General features: G+C 38.2%; 1 protein-coding gene across 1 annotated transcript in view; it reads right to left on the reverse strand.

The window, feature by feature from the left end:
* gabrb2b (gamma-aminobutyric acid type A receptor subunit beta2b) overlaps positions 1-16,386 on the reverse strand; it is a 68,472-nt gene extending 52,086 nt beyond the window's left edge. Inside the window, exons 1-3 of the mRNA XM_032534226.1 lie at positions 16,086-16,386; positions 15,846-15,937; positions 15,161-15,228 (exon numbers count right to left, since the gene is read on the reverse strand). Coding sequence (XP_032390117.1) covers positions 15,161-15,228; positions 15,846-15,937; positions 16,086-16,168 — 243 coding nt within the window. The 5' untranslated portion in view covers positions 16,169-16,386. The remainder of the gene's footprint in view (positions 1-15,160; positions 15,229-15,845; positions 15,938-16,085) is intronic.
* Positions 16,387-16,582: the final 196 nt, after the last annotated feature.

Below are 16,582 nucleotides of genomic sequence, written 5' to 3' on the forward strand. Positions count from 1 at the left end.
CGCATTACAATTCAGAGACAGTAATATTGTATTATAACTTATTACTCTCAAATGACAGTTACCAGTAATCCATAAGAAAAATTAAATTTTGGAAGTAAGTTGCCCAAAACTGAATTACAGTCTCCTGTGTGAAAGTACTTTGTTGTTCAACCATCCCAACAAACCTCCTAACGTGGATTTTCGAGCTTTTGTTGTTGCTGTTAAAGCAACACTGGGGAACTTTTTCTGCTTTGGTCCTCTTACAGGTTGGAAGCGGAATTGTCTCTTTTTTACAGATCCCCCACCCGATCTGGCAAACTTGCATAGTGGGGTTATAGCCGGTAGAAAGCCACAAAGCAAATGCAGAAGTGCCGTTCACCCTTTTACGAGTTCATGAACTTCTGAAACGATTCTGGAAACATAATTTTAAGTTACAAGTATCTCTCTAGTGTTGCTACGTCATCTTCTCATTGACTTTACTTTGGCATTGTTTTCCGTTGTGGCCACACAGAATTTTCACACATTCCATGCCGACAGCAAAAAATGCGCTGGTAACAGTTTGTGATCATTTCACGGAATTCTGTGAGACCAGGCTGTTTAATACATGCAACTCCACATAATGAGAATTAATAACTTGACGTGAACATCAAAAAGCCTTAATACCAACAGTACTCTGCAATGAAAGTAAGTGCATCTCACACAAACCCACACATGAATCATGGTCAACACTAATCTTTACAATGTCATTTATTTTTCCAGTGAGTTGTTCCTCTCCTCATCTCACCCTAACTGACCTCTTTAACAGGTGACAGAGATCAAGATTATGGCCTTGTTTTTTTCATTTCATTGCCATTTGCAAAAATAACTAAAATCTATAATCCCAATTTTACTCACAGTACTTTCCCAAGAAGTCATTCTCGAAATTGTGATTCAAGTTTTATATTGATCAAAAAGAGGGCAGATTGGCTAAATTTAGTTTAGAAAATGTATACTCCATGTTTAATATATAAATATTAAATATTCTACACAAGAGGAAGAGAGATAGATAAAACATAAAAGTCCACTATTTCCTCTTGCACGTTCCTTGTGAGCTCTCCTACTACTCACACAGCAATAAAACACTTAATACTACAATGCCAGAGCCATGTAATACACACTTAGGCAATCTTTAGAGCATCAATGGACAGAATATAACCACAAACACCAATACAAAAGGATGGACATACATTTCTTGCAGACAATCTCAATAAGTGGGAGCTGCAGAAGTGGGAGAAATTATAGTATCCATAAGGAAAGCATTTCAAAACACTTACATGCCTGGCTAACCTCTCATCCAGGTTTTCTTTTATCTCTTTCTTTTCCTTTAAATTGCTCCCACAGCTGACAATATAAGGCTGAATAGTCTTCTTTCAGATCTAGAAACGGGCTTCATCTTTAGCATTTGTAAAACCTTTAAAAGCTTAATGAACAACAGTATAACATGCTATTTGCTTCATTTCCCCAACTGTACCTCTTCCCTGAATCAAAAGACAGACGGAACTACAAAGAAAACTGTAATATATTTCTGTTATTACACTGTAAGAAATGAACATTTCAAGTTGAACTCAATTTGCACTGTTAAATCATTAGTATATAATATAAGTGAACTCAATCCAAGAGCAATTGCTGCAGTTTCCCTCTTGACATCATCCTATTATCAGCTCACAGTGTCATGTTCAGCTGCTGGGAAAACCAATCCACACCCGCCGCCTCTCTTGTTTGTCCATTATCAACTTCTTGTATTTTGACAAGCTGTGATAAAGCAGAATCTAGTGTTGTACTCCATTGACAACTAGTTTCCACGCACTGTGAAAAATGTGTGATAGTGCCAGACATGAGCCAAACCACAGTGACCCATAAGACCAGTTGTAAGACTTTGATGACAAGACACAACATCAGAACCATGTTAAGCAAATTTATTCCGCTTGTAAGAAACACACACATCATTATGTGTAACTCAAAAATACATTTATCTAACACAAATCAAATACAATGACCTTTTGAAATGTGCCATTTTCGCTTGTTTTGGCATTTTATCCACACTGGCATTATCAAATGCCCCAAAATGCAAAACTTTTTTTTAACAAATGCTATACAGTGTGAATACCTTAAAACTGCTGACCACATACAAATGGGGAAACAGGAAATTCAAATGTAGTATTACATATGATTTCAAAAAACATGGCATGTACTTCTACACAGATGCATATCTTGCCTGTAAAACAAAACAGCTGTTGTCACTAACCAATCTGTGTGCTGTTGGGGACTGCATGTGTAGCAAACAGTAACATGTACATACCAAACAGTAACTTGATAAAGACTCTGTCCAGCAGACAAGATGTTATTATTAGCCTGTGTGAACAGAAACAGAAAGATGTGTCATTGACACACCTTTCTTATGAAATCAGCTATTGAAACAAGAAATGTGTCATCACAGAGAGAGTTGAATGTAGCCAAGTAGTTCCCCCAACTAAGACCAAATGTATGTACTACTCCTTATGAGAGTAGAATTATAACCTACTGCAGGAAAAAACAAACAACCAAAAGTAAAAAAAGGAGGTTTAGATAGTTTTTTTTGGTACTCAGACATTCCCTCCTTTAAGCTTTCTTGTGCAGTGCAGGGTAAAGTTAGTGCTATTTTCACCTAATGACCCTATATGAAAGCCTGATACTGGATGACTTGACGGCAGACAGGCAAATGATAAACTGAAGTTAGGAACTCTCTTCAAAGGGCCTGGAAAATGACAAAGGCTTTACAGATTTTAATTTTTTCTTTCTTATTTCTTTTCTCAAGACACAAACTATATATCATATGTGCCTCCACCCATTACATGCATAACATCTATCCTTTATTTTTGATTATACAATGTGTCCCCATGAGTTAGTATGGCAAATTGCTGTGTCAATAGCTTTCTCAATCATTATAATGAGTTTGTACCAACTTTCTTTTAATCTGGGCCTTATTCTATGACAACCTCCAGTTTTTGATGAACAAATATTAAATATGGCTGAATTTTGTAAATTGCTGGACCACCAGAGACTAACAGTTAAACAGCCTATATTGTGTCTCGAGTCAGACTAAATTTCTCTTTTTGGAGTAAATCTCAAAACAAAATTGGAATAGAATTTTTTTGTGAAATACCTGTTAACAGGAGAAACAAATATTTGTTCTGCATTACACCAATATGCTAGACCTTGGGGTTGAGACATTATTTTGTTGTCCGACAACAAACACTAAACCAAATACAGACACCACGCACACTCACACACTTAAAGCACATACCTATGATTCCGACCTCTGTTAGATCACTGCGGGTGGATGAGCCAAAATGAAGCAATTTCACTCTACTCACACTTTATGAGGTATCATACTGAGTGTGTCAGTCTGAACATGTTACCTTGATTAACAATCTAAAAATAGGTCCCACACAATGATGAGTGTTATCCTCCCAACACAACACACAGCAGTTGCTCACACCCTCAAGGCAGCTGCAGTGTGTAATGTGTAATGTTTAAATGTGCTGGAAACAGTGGGCTTTTGAGGTTTGAAAAACAGATCACTGTAGTTAAACTGATCAATAGTGTTCTAGTTATTGCTGAAATTGCTGAAGAAACTTCCTTGTCCTTGACTTTTTCTTCATTCCACTGCCCCTGATCCTCACTGATCCCGGTGTACAACATGCCATTTCTATTAAACTAAATAACAGATATGTGGTTCAGCTCGTCTTGTCTCTGTAGGTTTATGAAGCAGATTTATAAAGCCATATGTGCACATTTTCTGTTAAAGTTGAAAGTCTATGAATGTACAGTATATTTAATTATATATTCACAGTATATATATAAAGATTACAACAAGTCCCCCAACCCATTCGACCAAATAGATTGCTTGTTCCTACCATCTAATACGACCCACAGGAACGCTTCCAAAATAAGCGCCACTACAGCACTACTGGGCAGAAGATCTAAATGTCCTCATATCTACAGTAATTAAACTGTTGCAGTTTTGAACATATACTTAATTTTGCGAAATGTTAGCAGTTTGATTAAGTTTAGACAACATAACGAGGCCACTTAGGTTCAAGAAAAGGTTATGGTTTGAGTTTTGTACATAACTAAGTACGTGCCTTAGTTACATTCACAACGTAGTGTTACTTACTTAACTTACAAGATAACTTTGGTACGTAAGTTAAAATGAGTCAAAGTGGTTTCACATGGATCATAAACAGTGGCCCCTGGGTGAAAGTCCTCTGTTTCACCGATCCATCCACCTGAATCTGACATAAGCATAATAAGCTGCTTGCACAGACGTTTTTTGGGGGAGGACAGTCTCCGCACAAATGCAATTGAAGTTCAGCAAGTATGACTGGAATTGTTTTCACCACAACGCCTAAATCAAAACTCGGAGCTGGAGGGTGTAAGCAATAGCATATAAAACCAACTAGAGCAGTGGGGCAAGTGAACTGAGACATGCCTCCTGAAATTGGTTGGCCATCTGATTAACCCACTTTGATTTGTAACTCTGTTGAATCCCCCTGCAGCAGGGCCCCATCCTTGTGTCATACTCAAACAGGCAAAGAGAACGGATAAGTGAGAGGGAGGCCAGAGAGTGAGAGAGAAACAGAGGGATGAGGAAACTTGCAGAAGAGAGTAACATCTGTGTGACACCGGACTGGTGTGGAAATTAATGCCCTGCAATGAGAAAATGGCACAATGGCAATATGCTGTCAAGTCTGCCCACAAAACAAGATGCTACTGTTTAACAGTTAGACATACAGCTGCATGTCTGATGGATAAACAGCCAACCCATCATTCACTGTCACAGGCAACAGTGAATCATATTACTAGTGAGCTTGTTTAACCTGGGGGGATTGATTACATGCCTTTCTTCCATTGTCATGTAGAGCTGTAATATTAATTGTGCACTAGACAGTGTATCTAACAGTAATGATTTAGGCAATACATCTTTCTTGCTTCATAACAATGTCTGTGCATGTGTGTACAGCAATCAGTGCATGCCACTTAATTAGATGCTTGGTTAGATGCTATGCTCAAAATATTTCCAGATTTAAGTTTTATAACAAGACTAAAAAGCAGTAATATGCTCTGATGATCCTGATCAAACACATGAAGAATTACCTCACATAAAACAACATGTTGCCTCAGGGTTCTTAGCAGAGATTGGTTCAACATAACGGCAACTGTTGAACGTCCTTGCTCATTAAGATAATATATAATTAATAGTGGGTTTATTTTTATTATTTGCTAGCATTTATGGTTCCTATGCATTGTGTATGGTAGCCATTACAGTGTTATTTATTTATTTTAATACCACACAAACACACAGTCATAACAGAACTACCCACGCCTATGTTTATACTGTTGCTTGATTGTAAAAAGCATCAAAATGGAGAAGTTGTCTCCGTTCATATCTTGCAACTCGGTCAGAATCTTATTAACCTTGAGTCCCAGTCTTTGTCACAATAAATAAGCTATACGTTTTAGGCCTATTGGCAGACAGCCATTTAAAATATAGGCAATGGCATATAAAGAGCCTTTTTTCCATGTCCACTATAGTTTCTCAGCGTGCTCTCTAGTAACATCTGTCTGGTCCAGGTAGCTTTTTCATTCATTTAATTTTATACTTTAAGTAAATTTCCAAGCCTGTACTTTGTTACTTTTACTCTTAACTTTATATTAACTTACTAAGTTAAATCAGTACTTCTACTTATACCAGAGTATTTTTTATCTCAATTATCTGTACTTCTACTTAAGTAGGGAAAGTGAGTACTTTTGCCATCTCTGGTTCTTAGTATACGGTAGCTTAAAGCAGTGAGCCTTAAAAGTTGAAGTGTGCTTGTTTTGCAAAATAAAACTGAGAAAAATGCTTTGTACGCATATCTAAGGGGTGAGAATACATCCATATCAAAGCTACATTTGCAGTTATATAATTGGGTATCCTCACATTGTCATTTTGCTTTGTGTTCATACAATTTTTTTTATTGATATATTTATATATAGGAAAAAACCCACGTGGGTGCTCTGTGGGGCCTGTATTTAAGCAGTGGTGTCTTGAGTGAAATGACAATAACATATTACCAGGTAATGTTCCCAATGTTACTTAAGTGTGTTAGAATGCTAATTCTTGCTAGTTAGCACTATACTCAAAGTACAACTAATATTAACGAAAATGTCATTTGTTTTGGAGATTTTTGATTGTAAACCAAAGAATGTGACTGGATGATGGTTCTAGATCAATAAAGTTATTACAATTCATTCTGTGGGTAACATGAACAACTAAATTACATTTTCTGGCAATCCATCCAAAATCCAATCCAATGTTGCTGGATACATAATAATGTTGCACAACTGGTGGCACTAGATAAAATATAAAGGATCAAAAAGAACTACATGAAGTTAGAGAGATAAAGAGTTGGCAAAAAAGAGTTGGAGAAGCAAAGCAAACAATCAGAACAATCCAGGGACATAGAAATATAAGAAAGACAGTGTGGCAAAACTGCACACTATGCTGGATAGAGGACATTTAGTATACTTAAAGAGTATTCAATGAATGAAAAGCCAATGTTTGGGCAACTGCAGAAACCTGTTGTACAGACTACTGATGAGATTTAAAGAGACATCTGCAGTGAGAAAAGAAATAATGGCAGCACTCACAATTTTCCCAGACATCTTTGTACTCACAACTTATGAGATTTTGACCCCATAAAAACCAGAGCTAATCTTGTCATGGAGACAGCTGTTCCATCTATCTCTCCTCCCTCCTCAACCTCTATTTCCTCCCCACTGTTACCTGTTTTCTCAATTCTTCTAACCTCTTTCTGAGGCGCCTTTCCTCAGATGCCTGCCAGCTGTTGAGTTTCCCTGGTCCTGCTCAACACCTAACTCAGTCACCTGCTCCCCCAGTCACACCTCATCTGTACTTAACTCCAGTACATTGTTAGGGTAGCTCACAGATAGACAGACAGTGCCAAACTGCATCTGTGTCTTGTTGCCTTACTGTTCTGTTTTCCCTGTCTGTACCTGTGTACATATGGCCACCTGCCTGCCTTTTGATTGACTGCCTCTTTGTTTGCTATATCTGATTGACTTATGTCCAACTGTTAGACTGTCTGTTGACCAAGTAAATAATTCTCCACAAGAAAGAGTGAATGCTAACTTTTTGGTAAATCTGGGCTGATCACTACTTTAGGGAAATTTTCCAATGTTTGTTGTCATTTATCTTAAGGGATAAGGCTATGTTTTTGTTTTATTTATTTCTATTTGACATATTCCAGGAAAAGACCAAACTCAACAATTTCAGTTTTTTTTAAATATTTTCTGATCTCCCAATAATTTTTCTGTGAGACTAAGCCCCAAGCTCATTCATTCTTACACTAAGGTATAGTATACTTTTCAAAAGTGGTTTAGACATATTAATGTTTATAATTTCAGATGGGCACTGTTGTGTTTAGCAAATGCTATTCAAACCAGAGTAAATAGTGCATGGGGACTTTTTTTGAAGCTGCAGTTTAATACAAATGTGTTGCCCTCGTGAGTATTTGCGGCAGCAGGACAGTATATGGGATAAAATCAAAACTGCAGTACTCATGTCCATTGTAATGAAGAAACATGTCCCTGGAGTGGCTCATTTGTATTCCGCACTAAGGAATATGATATACTAATTGAAAAGCCTCCTATGTTTTGGCTCCAAAATATTATTATATTTTTATATAATTATAGAAAAGATTACCAATAGGCAAGTTACAGTCAGTTCAATTGCCTAGTGTTGTTTTGACAGCTAGAATGACACTCGGAGAGCACAGACTCAACAGGGCCAAGGGTGCATACACATGCTCTTTGATGGTGCTATTTCCTAAATTGGGAAGTCGTTTGGTGTTCCATGACCTTTTAAAGTCCCTGGATTTTCACCAACTGCGGAACGGCTGCGGATTGGCTCCGCTACGTGTCACCTACGTGCTCCGCCGTCCTGAAATACCCACGCTACAAATACGACCTGTTGTGTTTTATTGCTCAGACCATTTAGAACCCACATGTATAGCTTTTTTCCAGTATTTGGGTGACAGCAAAAAGCAAAGTAAACATATCAGGTGAGCCATGGAAAATAATCGTTATTTTTTCCAATTATTTCGAACACATGAATGCAGCACAAATGCCCTATTGCACAATGTTAATGAAACATACAACCTCTTTAATGGAGGTTATACCATGTGACATGGGCTTGTTCGTCATCCTCCGTTTAAGAAAGACTGAAGAAATAAAAGTCCTCTTCTTTCCTTCTTTATTTTATCATACTGATCAACATCATCATCACAGAAACACAGCAACCACCATCAGTTAATTGGTTCTGCTAATGAGTAAGCACTTACCAATATATCACTTGTGACAAAACCATCCTCTTTTCAATATACAAACATGCCACTTTGTGTCTATCCTTTTACTAAATTCAAATGGCACAAATTGTATTCTAAATGGATTATTAAAACTCTATTGGGAGGCACGTGTATCTAAACTTACCAGCATTAAAAATGCAAGTTGGGGCATGGGTTGTTTCAGCACTCAAATCACACAATTCCTCCACTCCTCCTTTGTTTCCTTCAACATCCCTAGTGACTTTCCTCTGCACACGCTTGCTGTATTTTCTGTATTCGTTTGTACAGTAATATCTAGCTTCTGTGTTTTTCTCTTTTTTTGCTGAACCTGTTGATAAATGCAGCATCAAAGCCTAATAAATAGCGGACTAAAATAGACAGTCCATAAAATGAATGTTACCAACAAATAATAATGGTGTGAATAAAAACTACAGTCACCTAGATTATTAGTATCAGACCGGATATTTGTTCTGCTGACCCCCAGGGCAGCTGGAAGATGCTGCATTGGTCATATCTGTGCATTAGGCAGTGAAGGCTTTGAGGTAATGGACTAAATAGAAAGCATTTTAATAATTTACAATTAAGACAAAAAGTCACGTTATTTCCATAACCTACCAAATATACTAACTCATGGTGGATATCACCATACAATGTGCTTCTATTCATATGACTTATATAGTATACACAGTGGACAAGCAGGACTTGGTGGGTATAGGCAAATCACTAACTTGTTCACAATGCTAACTTCCCCATTTCCAATCCATTCAGAATGGACTTATTAAATATACATAATCAATTTATTGTGTCCTTATGTAGTCTGATTAAAGCTGTACAATAAACATGTTTTTATCTCAAGGTCCAAGGTATCTTTATTATCCCCAGAGGACAATTTGGTTTACAGCCATAAGTAATACTATACATAAACAAACAATAGGTAAAATGACTACCTATAATGTTAAAGGTGTCACTCATAATAAACCTATAGAGAATTATTGCCCTAATCTGCACTTTACCTCAGCTAAACAGATATTTTTAACATATTTCATCTTATTGTTGTAGTTTTATGGCCCACATTTAATGTTTTGGTTCAGTTTTACCACTACCAGCTAACCTTTTTCCAGCATCAGCATGCAGCTGTTTAAGCAGAGAAGCTCAGATAAACCCAGTGGATACCATCTACCGAGCACCAAACCGCAAACTGACACAGTTAGTTACTCACTGGTGAACACAGAGGAGCATTTGGCAGCTAAAGAGACAGATATTTCCCTCAGGTCTTCATGAATTTTAAAACAGGGCTAAAGGAAGTTTAATTATTGGATTTACATTAAATGGGTGGCCAGAAACAGGACTTCAAATGAATGTTGCTTTGTGTCTGTTGGATTTGTAATTTGGCAACTGTTTGCTACCACATTTGCCATATCAACTTTGGTTGGTGATAATAAGTTGCGATTTCAGATTGTTCTACTGACCACAAGTTGCAACAAATGAAAATAAAATCTCCAGTAATGCTTAAAGTTTAAAAGTTATTTCAACATATGATACAAGTTAATATTATTCATGCTTGCATCCAGTCAACGTCTCTGAGATTCCTAGATTGGTCTTGTGTAACTGTTTTACTGTGTTCTGTTTTACATCCTAGTAACAGAAAGTCATTATAGGGATTATATCAAATTGCCACAGCTAAAAGGAAGTATATGGTTTACCAGTCATATAATTTTAAAAATGACAATTGTGTTCTTAATGCCTCCATTGTCCATTTTTTTCTTCAACCTTCCACATAGAGTTATTAAAAATGCAATGATTTCCCTTCTTTAGCGAATTGCACCATAAGCCAACTGCTATCCTATTCAAGCTGACTTTTAATGGAAAATTTAAGTTTTAAGTCACACCGATGTATCATCTATTCTAAGCAGTAGAAGAAAATAATCAATACTGTTATCATTAGCGCTTGGCTTTCTTCATGCATTATGTTCGCTCCAGCTCTCTCCATTACCACACCAAGTCAAATCCTTGCTGAACCCTAGTTGAGTTTGTCTCTGCTGTCTGTTACGTAATTCAAACAGTTACTTTCCTGGAGGCTATGTTAACATACCAGTTTATGAAGTAGCATAACTGAAGAATAGCAAGGGATTAGGATTTGTGAATATGTGTATGTACATGAAAGACACAGAGACAGAGTGTACATTCACACTAGAGACATCGAAGTGTACAAGTCCATTTCTTCCTATATGGTAGCAGGCTTAATATAGAGTGTGAATAAGAAAAGAAACACAGCAATAGTCACTACAAAGGACTACAGTAAGGACAACTTTTTATTGTAGCAGTTTTGAGTACTGTGATTACCCTTTACAGCCAACTCAAGAATGTTATTGCTGTGATTAACTGTTGCACATTTCCAAAGCAAACTGTTTCAGTGTTATTATTTTTGTTTGCAGCTTCTATGTGTGCTCAACAATAACCAAACCAGTCATCTACAGCTCTGTGGATTGCAATATTATCTTAAACTGTAGTTGCCTACTTAATGCCATATCACCCAGGATTATATATGGCGACCAAGGTCAATCCCTTTTTGTTCATTCACTTGTTATGATCATGAGTGTGGAGATCATTTTAAAAGTTTGACAGCTTGTTTTACAATAGGACAAAACGTTGGATTGTAGTCATTTTTCCCCACAATTGGGATGCGTTTCACTGTGTAAATCTTCACATATTGCCACAATAATCTCATTAGATGCTATGCAACCATCAAGGAGCGGTTGTTTAAAGTTCATTTTGATTACTGACATAGACTGCTGTGATCAACCCTTGTGAACAATTTTTGTGAAACCTGGCCAGACAAAAGAGACAATAATGTCATTGTATCCTTTCAAAACACAACAATAAGTTGCATCCATCATCTTCAAATAGTAGTTATATCATCCATCTATGGATTTTGAATCATTGACAATAGAATGAGCTGAATAAGATGACATCATCCCCACCACTGCCATTATAAACTGGGTGTAAAATGTAAATATGTACCATGAGAATCTTTTTTAATCATACGACTAACTTTGTTGGCTGATGCCCATCAATTTACAATTCTGCCCACATCAGCAATAGGATACTGAAGACTGCTATGAAATAGATCTAGACACAACTACAGATGCAGACTTGTTATCATTTTAAAGCTCTCAGGTCCGGACCAGACATTATGCAATAGCAGAGAAGTTCTTCTAGAACCTTCCTTTTCTTTTATTAGCAAATAGCAAGCAATGATCTTTTTTTCTTGATGCCAACAACCTTTATAATGTAACCATTTGTATGATATATAGTATACGCCAATTTTTCAGTAGGATCTTGATGCAGTTATAGCAGACATCCCATCCGAGACATATTTTGATGAGATGTTGAAATTACTGGGCACAGAAATGGCAGGCTCTGAATTCCAGTCATTCTCCAACACTCAATAAGCTCCTTTTGACCTTTATGTGCATTAATAATGGTATTTCTGCCTTTTGGAGGAGGAGAAGAACTTTAGTTCATCCTCAGACATGAGTATTTCTTCCCCTGTGAAAGCTGTTGGCTTAGGATTGAAGTGCTCAGGAGCTCAACCAAGAGCAAATATTGAGACTTAAATGCCAGTTGAAGAAAGAGCACAAAGAAGAATTGCTGGGAGGAAGGACAAATAAAGAAACCAACCAACTCTTCCATATGCCTACTGTACCTGTTTTCCGTTATTCCTTTGACCAGTGCATGAATTAAGGCGCGCCAAGCCACTTGCCTTGGGTTGAATGTCTAACATGACATTGGTATTCAGTGTGTGTCCCTCTCCGTACGTCCACCTCTAGCTCATGCAGAATGAACCCTCAGCAGCACTAGGTACATGACCTTCTCTCCAACACCAGCACCGCTTCTGGCTCTCCAATTGTTAATGTAAGAGCTTTCTCTCCTATCTATCTTTGTCTCTCACTCTCTGTCACACACACACAGAGGTGAACATTTTGACTCTTAGCTCTTGCACAAGCATATCCTATCCCTTTTTTCCCTCAAAGGCTTGGCACTTTGGCCCTGACACCCAGGAACAAGTGACCTTTCTTGGATATATAATGAACACCAGCCACAGCCTCCTCATTCCATGTCTGGCTGCGGGCCTAAGTGACATGTAATGCAATTTTCTACATAGTATATGACTCAGTAAAGCCAGCTGTTGGTGAACAGTTTTACTCGTACAACATCTAAACAGTCATCGGTTGCTAACATGTTCTAGAGGCTTGTCTGTAACTAAGAAAAGGTAGGACGGGTGTGTGGGGTCATCAGAATTGCTTACACGACAAAATACTGGAGAGAACTTCATGTCCTCTGGGCCACTCACACTTGAAGGCTTACTTAGTTTGGTGACTCATCTAAAGTGAACAAAAGGCCTGTGTTGTTTCTAAATGGGGCTCTGCTCTGTGACATTGGTGAGACATTGCTATATTCTTATTGTAATGGCTCCTCTAGAGAAAATATATACACTATGTTATCACACATTCATGTTTCTGCTTTTAATGCAAGGCCTTCAACAGAAAGCAGTAGTGGCTTATATAAGAAATGTTTTTTAAGAACGAAGCATAGGTCTCCCACTCTGCCATAATGGCTAACAGGACACTGTTGGATACATTCCTCAGTGACATCTCTCCATTACCCTCAACCCTGTTTCTCATCTGCTCTCTAAAGAAAAGACACAGGGTGGCTCTATCCCCACACCAAAATAAGTGGCAGACAGAAAGCCAGATGGGGGAGAGGAAATGGAAGAAAGGAAAGTGCTTCTACACCAGCTGCTGTCCTGAAAAGTGGTTACATTTATAGGAAGGGGAGCAGATCAAAGATGCCGAAACCATTACACACACATGTGGCCTCTTCTTTTCATGAGACTCCAATGGTCAGGTGGTAATGACTCCCCTTTCACATTAGAGGGTGTTTAGTGGGCAAAAGCTGACAAAGGAATAGTATTATCAAAGAAGCTGTGCGGCACTGACTTTGTGTGTTTGGATGGAAAGTAGGATTTCTATTATTTGGCCATGTGCGTGGGTGTGTGTGGCTATAAGCCCCGGCCTTGATGTACTTCTAGTTAGGATTAATGCAGCTGGATATACTCAAATTTTTTCCAGAAAGTTATAGCCCAAAGGGGGTGATAGCTGAGGAAATAATAAACAAAGCATAAAAACCTTTGGAGAGTCCTTTTGGCTTAGTCGTAAGACATGAACTACTGTATAGGATTATGTTTTGTCAATATGTGGTGCAACACCCCGGCAACAAATTTTGCTTGTGACCTCTTGTCTTTTAGATTTAAATCTCTGCTCTGTGGTATCCTAGAAGATCCAATACCCCATTTATTGTTATAATATTGTGTGTTACCTATACACAATTGTCTGGTAATTTACCATAACCAAATCACTACCTTCCTTTCTGCTTAGAAAAGCTATACATACATTGGATGAATTGTACCATATGTATTAGGTGATTAGGATGTAGATACACATGACATCTTACATAACACTTAAGTATTTAATTCCTGGAAATATATCCAATTTCCACAGTTACAATAGACATACTGTATTGCAAGCACTCTTTCACATGGACACACAAATGCACAAACACAAATTATGGCAGATTTCAAGCTCTTGCATCGGTTACAGAGGGAAAACATGCCTTTAATTGTGGATTTGAGGCCATCTTCGAGGGCTCTGTAGACCTGCATTGTGTAAGAGTGTGCTTGTGTGCTTGTGTGTGTGTGTGTGTGTGTGTGTGTGTGTGTGTGTGTGTGTGTGTGTGTGTGTGTGTGTGTGTGTGACTAAGGTTGTGCAGGTCTTCTGGGTAAACACATACAAAAACATCTCATCTCTACACATCAACATAGTCTACAGGAGCGAAAGATAACAACATGAGCAACAGCCTTTGGGTGTTGCTGCCCAAAATATTCCAGTGTGTAACCATTTCGCGTGATCACAGCATGACTCATATCACAGTTAGCAACACCAAAACAACTTCAACAGCAGGCGACAACTATGTTAAAGGTAAGAGAAATTGTAAATAGACAGATGTCGACCACAGAAAGAAATAATGTTACAAAAAAATACAGTAGACCTATTAAAATCTAATGCATATAACTGTAAATATTAGTTTTTGCTCACCTTGTCAACTGTATCAGTGTCATGAGTGGCATTTTATGATGATAAAACACAGCCTCGAGTTTCCTTGTTAACTGAGGTGCAGTTCTAACATTTCATCACTAGGAGGTGCACTTGTATGAAGCAAAACTCAATAATCTCCACTTCCCGTATCCACAGCTCTCAAGTTCTTTCACTGTCACTATTTCTAGTTAAGCACTATACACCAGCCATAACAGACAATCATAACATTTGTCATGAAGCAACACATATGTCAGTGTGAAATAATACCTGGGATGAGACTTGGGCTAATACTATAACGTTGTCTATAAGAAAAAGCATTTCCCGAAATCATTGATTTTGTGAAATTAGTGATGCTTGTCTTTGTGCCTGTTCAACAAATTAAGCAGGAATTACCTTATGAGACCGGAAACTACATCTATTGTCAGTCAATTTCAAAAACCCCAGAGAAGTTAAAAAGACACATTCACACAGACCTTCATTAGGAGGGGGGTACCCCAGGTAGTTTGGGAGTGTATCCCCCTCGTAGGTTTATGCTTAGCAGGGATCATTAGCACGAATGGTCACCCACTGTCAAAGTTTAGGTGATAATGGCCTACTTACCATATTGACTTCTGATACCATGTCTATGCTGGCTATGTCTATATTCATTCCCACTCCAACAGGAGGACCTAGAATAGATCAAAAATAACGGTAAGCAACAAATACTGTACATCAGGTTCAGCCTGTATGAGTCACTGTCATATTTAAAGAGAAACGTTTAATAATGTACGTGATGACAACACAGATTAACACTTGTGAATTTAGCTGTTGCCAGCCGGATAATAGTTTACAGTGTTCATTTCGGATGAGATTAGACGCCCTGAGCTGCGGTAAAAGTGCTGGTAATTTCCCTAAAAGTTGTTGACATGAAATCACCTAGCCGTAAACATGTTTCCGTCGCAGTGAACTCCTAAATTGGAACATGAATATATACAAGAATAGGCAACATTTGTTTAAAATTTCAACAGACGTGCGCTGGGAGTTGAAAGACCCCAACCATATCACTAACATGTTATCCTATTATGTCGCTATTATGTTTTTTTTGTCACATTTTGTTCGACTGTTTCATATAACATGTCAGAGACTGTGGAAGACGCCGATATTAAATGTCTCTTTTACTTTCCGAAATCGCAAAGACAATTTTGTTATCGTGGATCAGGCTACGTAGCCATTTCAACACTGTACTATTATATGACTGACAAGGAGCAAACTCGAACATAGTTGGTTATAATACGAGTTCATTTACCTCCGAAATCTGGCCTCAATCGTATATCATAACCTTTCAACAGTCTATCCACCGTTTCTTTAACCAAAGACATATTGCTAGGGTCACCAACACTATGGAAGAAAAAAGAGAGAAAGGGTGCACAGCAGATTTAAATACGAGACATTCTTGGACCATGAAGTGCCCAAGTATTTTCCATGCCGTTTGTAACAGTCACACCAAGAACAAATGAGTGAGGCATCCTTCGACTCTCTCACTTACCTTTGGGCGCACACCACAGTCACTACGAGAGGGAGCAACCAGACGCAAAAACACCCCATTCTTCTTATTCTGAACACTGACATACTTATGTTATGTGTATTTTTCTTTTAGTGAAGACAGACGAGGTCCAACTTATTCTTGCCAGTGCAGTAATTCCAATGCCGGGCGCATGCGTATTCCCGACCACAACATCAAGAAGCAGCGCTGCTGGTGATGGTGGTAGTGGCAAATGTAGTACCCAGCCACACAGGAAATTTAAAGGAGAAGCAAAATTGCAAGTTACTCAGGGGCACATGGGGGTCTCCCTGATTTCTTGACGGGAAGGTTAGTGGTTCAAATCCACGGGGACGAGGTAGAAAATGTGGGTGGGGTTGTCTCTTTCCGTTCACTCTTTAGACACGTGCAGACACGCGTCAGCCAACTCGCTAGCTGTCCCTGAGCAAGGCACTTAACCCCACTGCTCCAGCAGAGCTGCCCAAGAGCTCCCAGCTGATATA

Source organism: Etheostoma spectabile, chromosome 13 (genome assembly GCF_008692095.1).
Source record: "Etheostoma spectabile isolate EspeVRDwgs_2016 chromosome 13, UIUC_Espe_1.0, whole genome shotgun sequence".
In the NCBI taxonomy this organism is placed as follows: domain Eukaryota; kingdom Metazoa; phylum Chordata; class Actinopteri; order Perciformes; family Percidae; genus Etheostoma; species Etheostoma spectabile.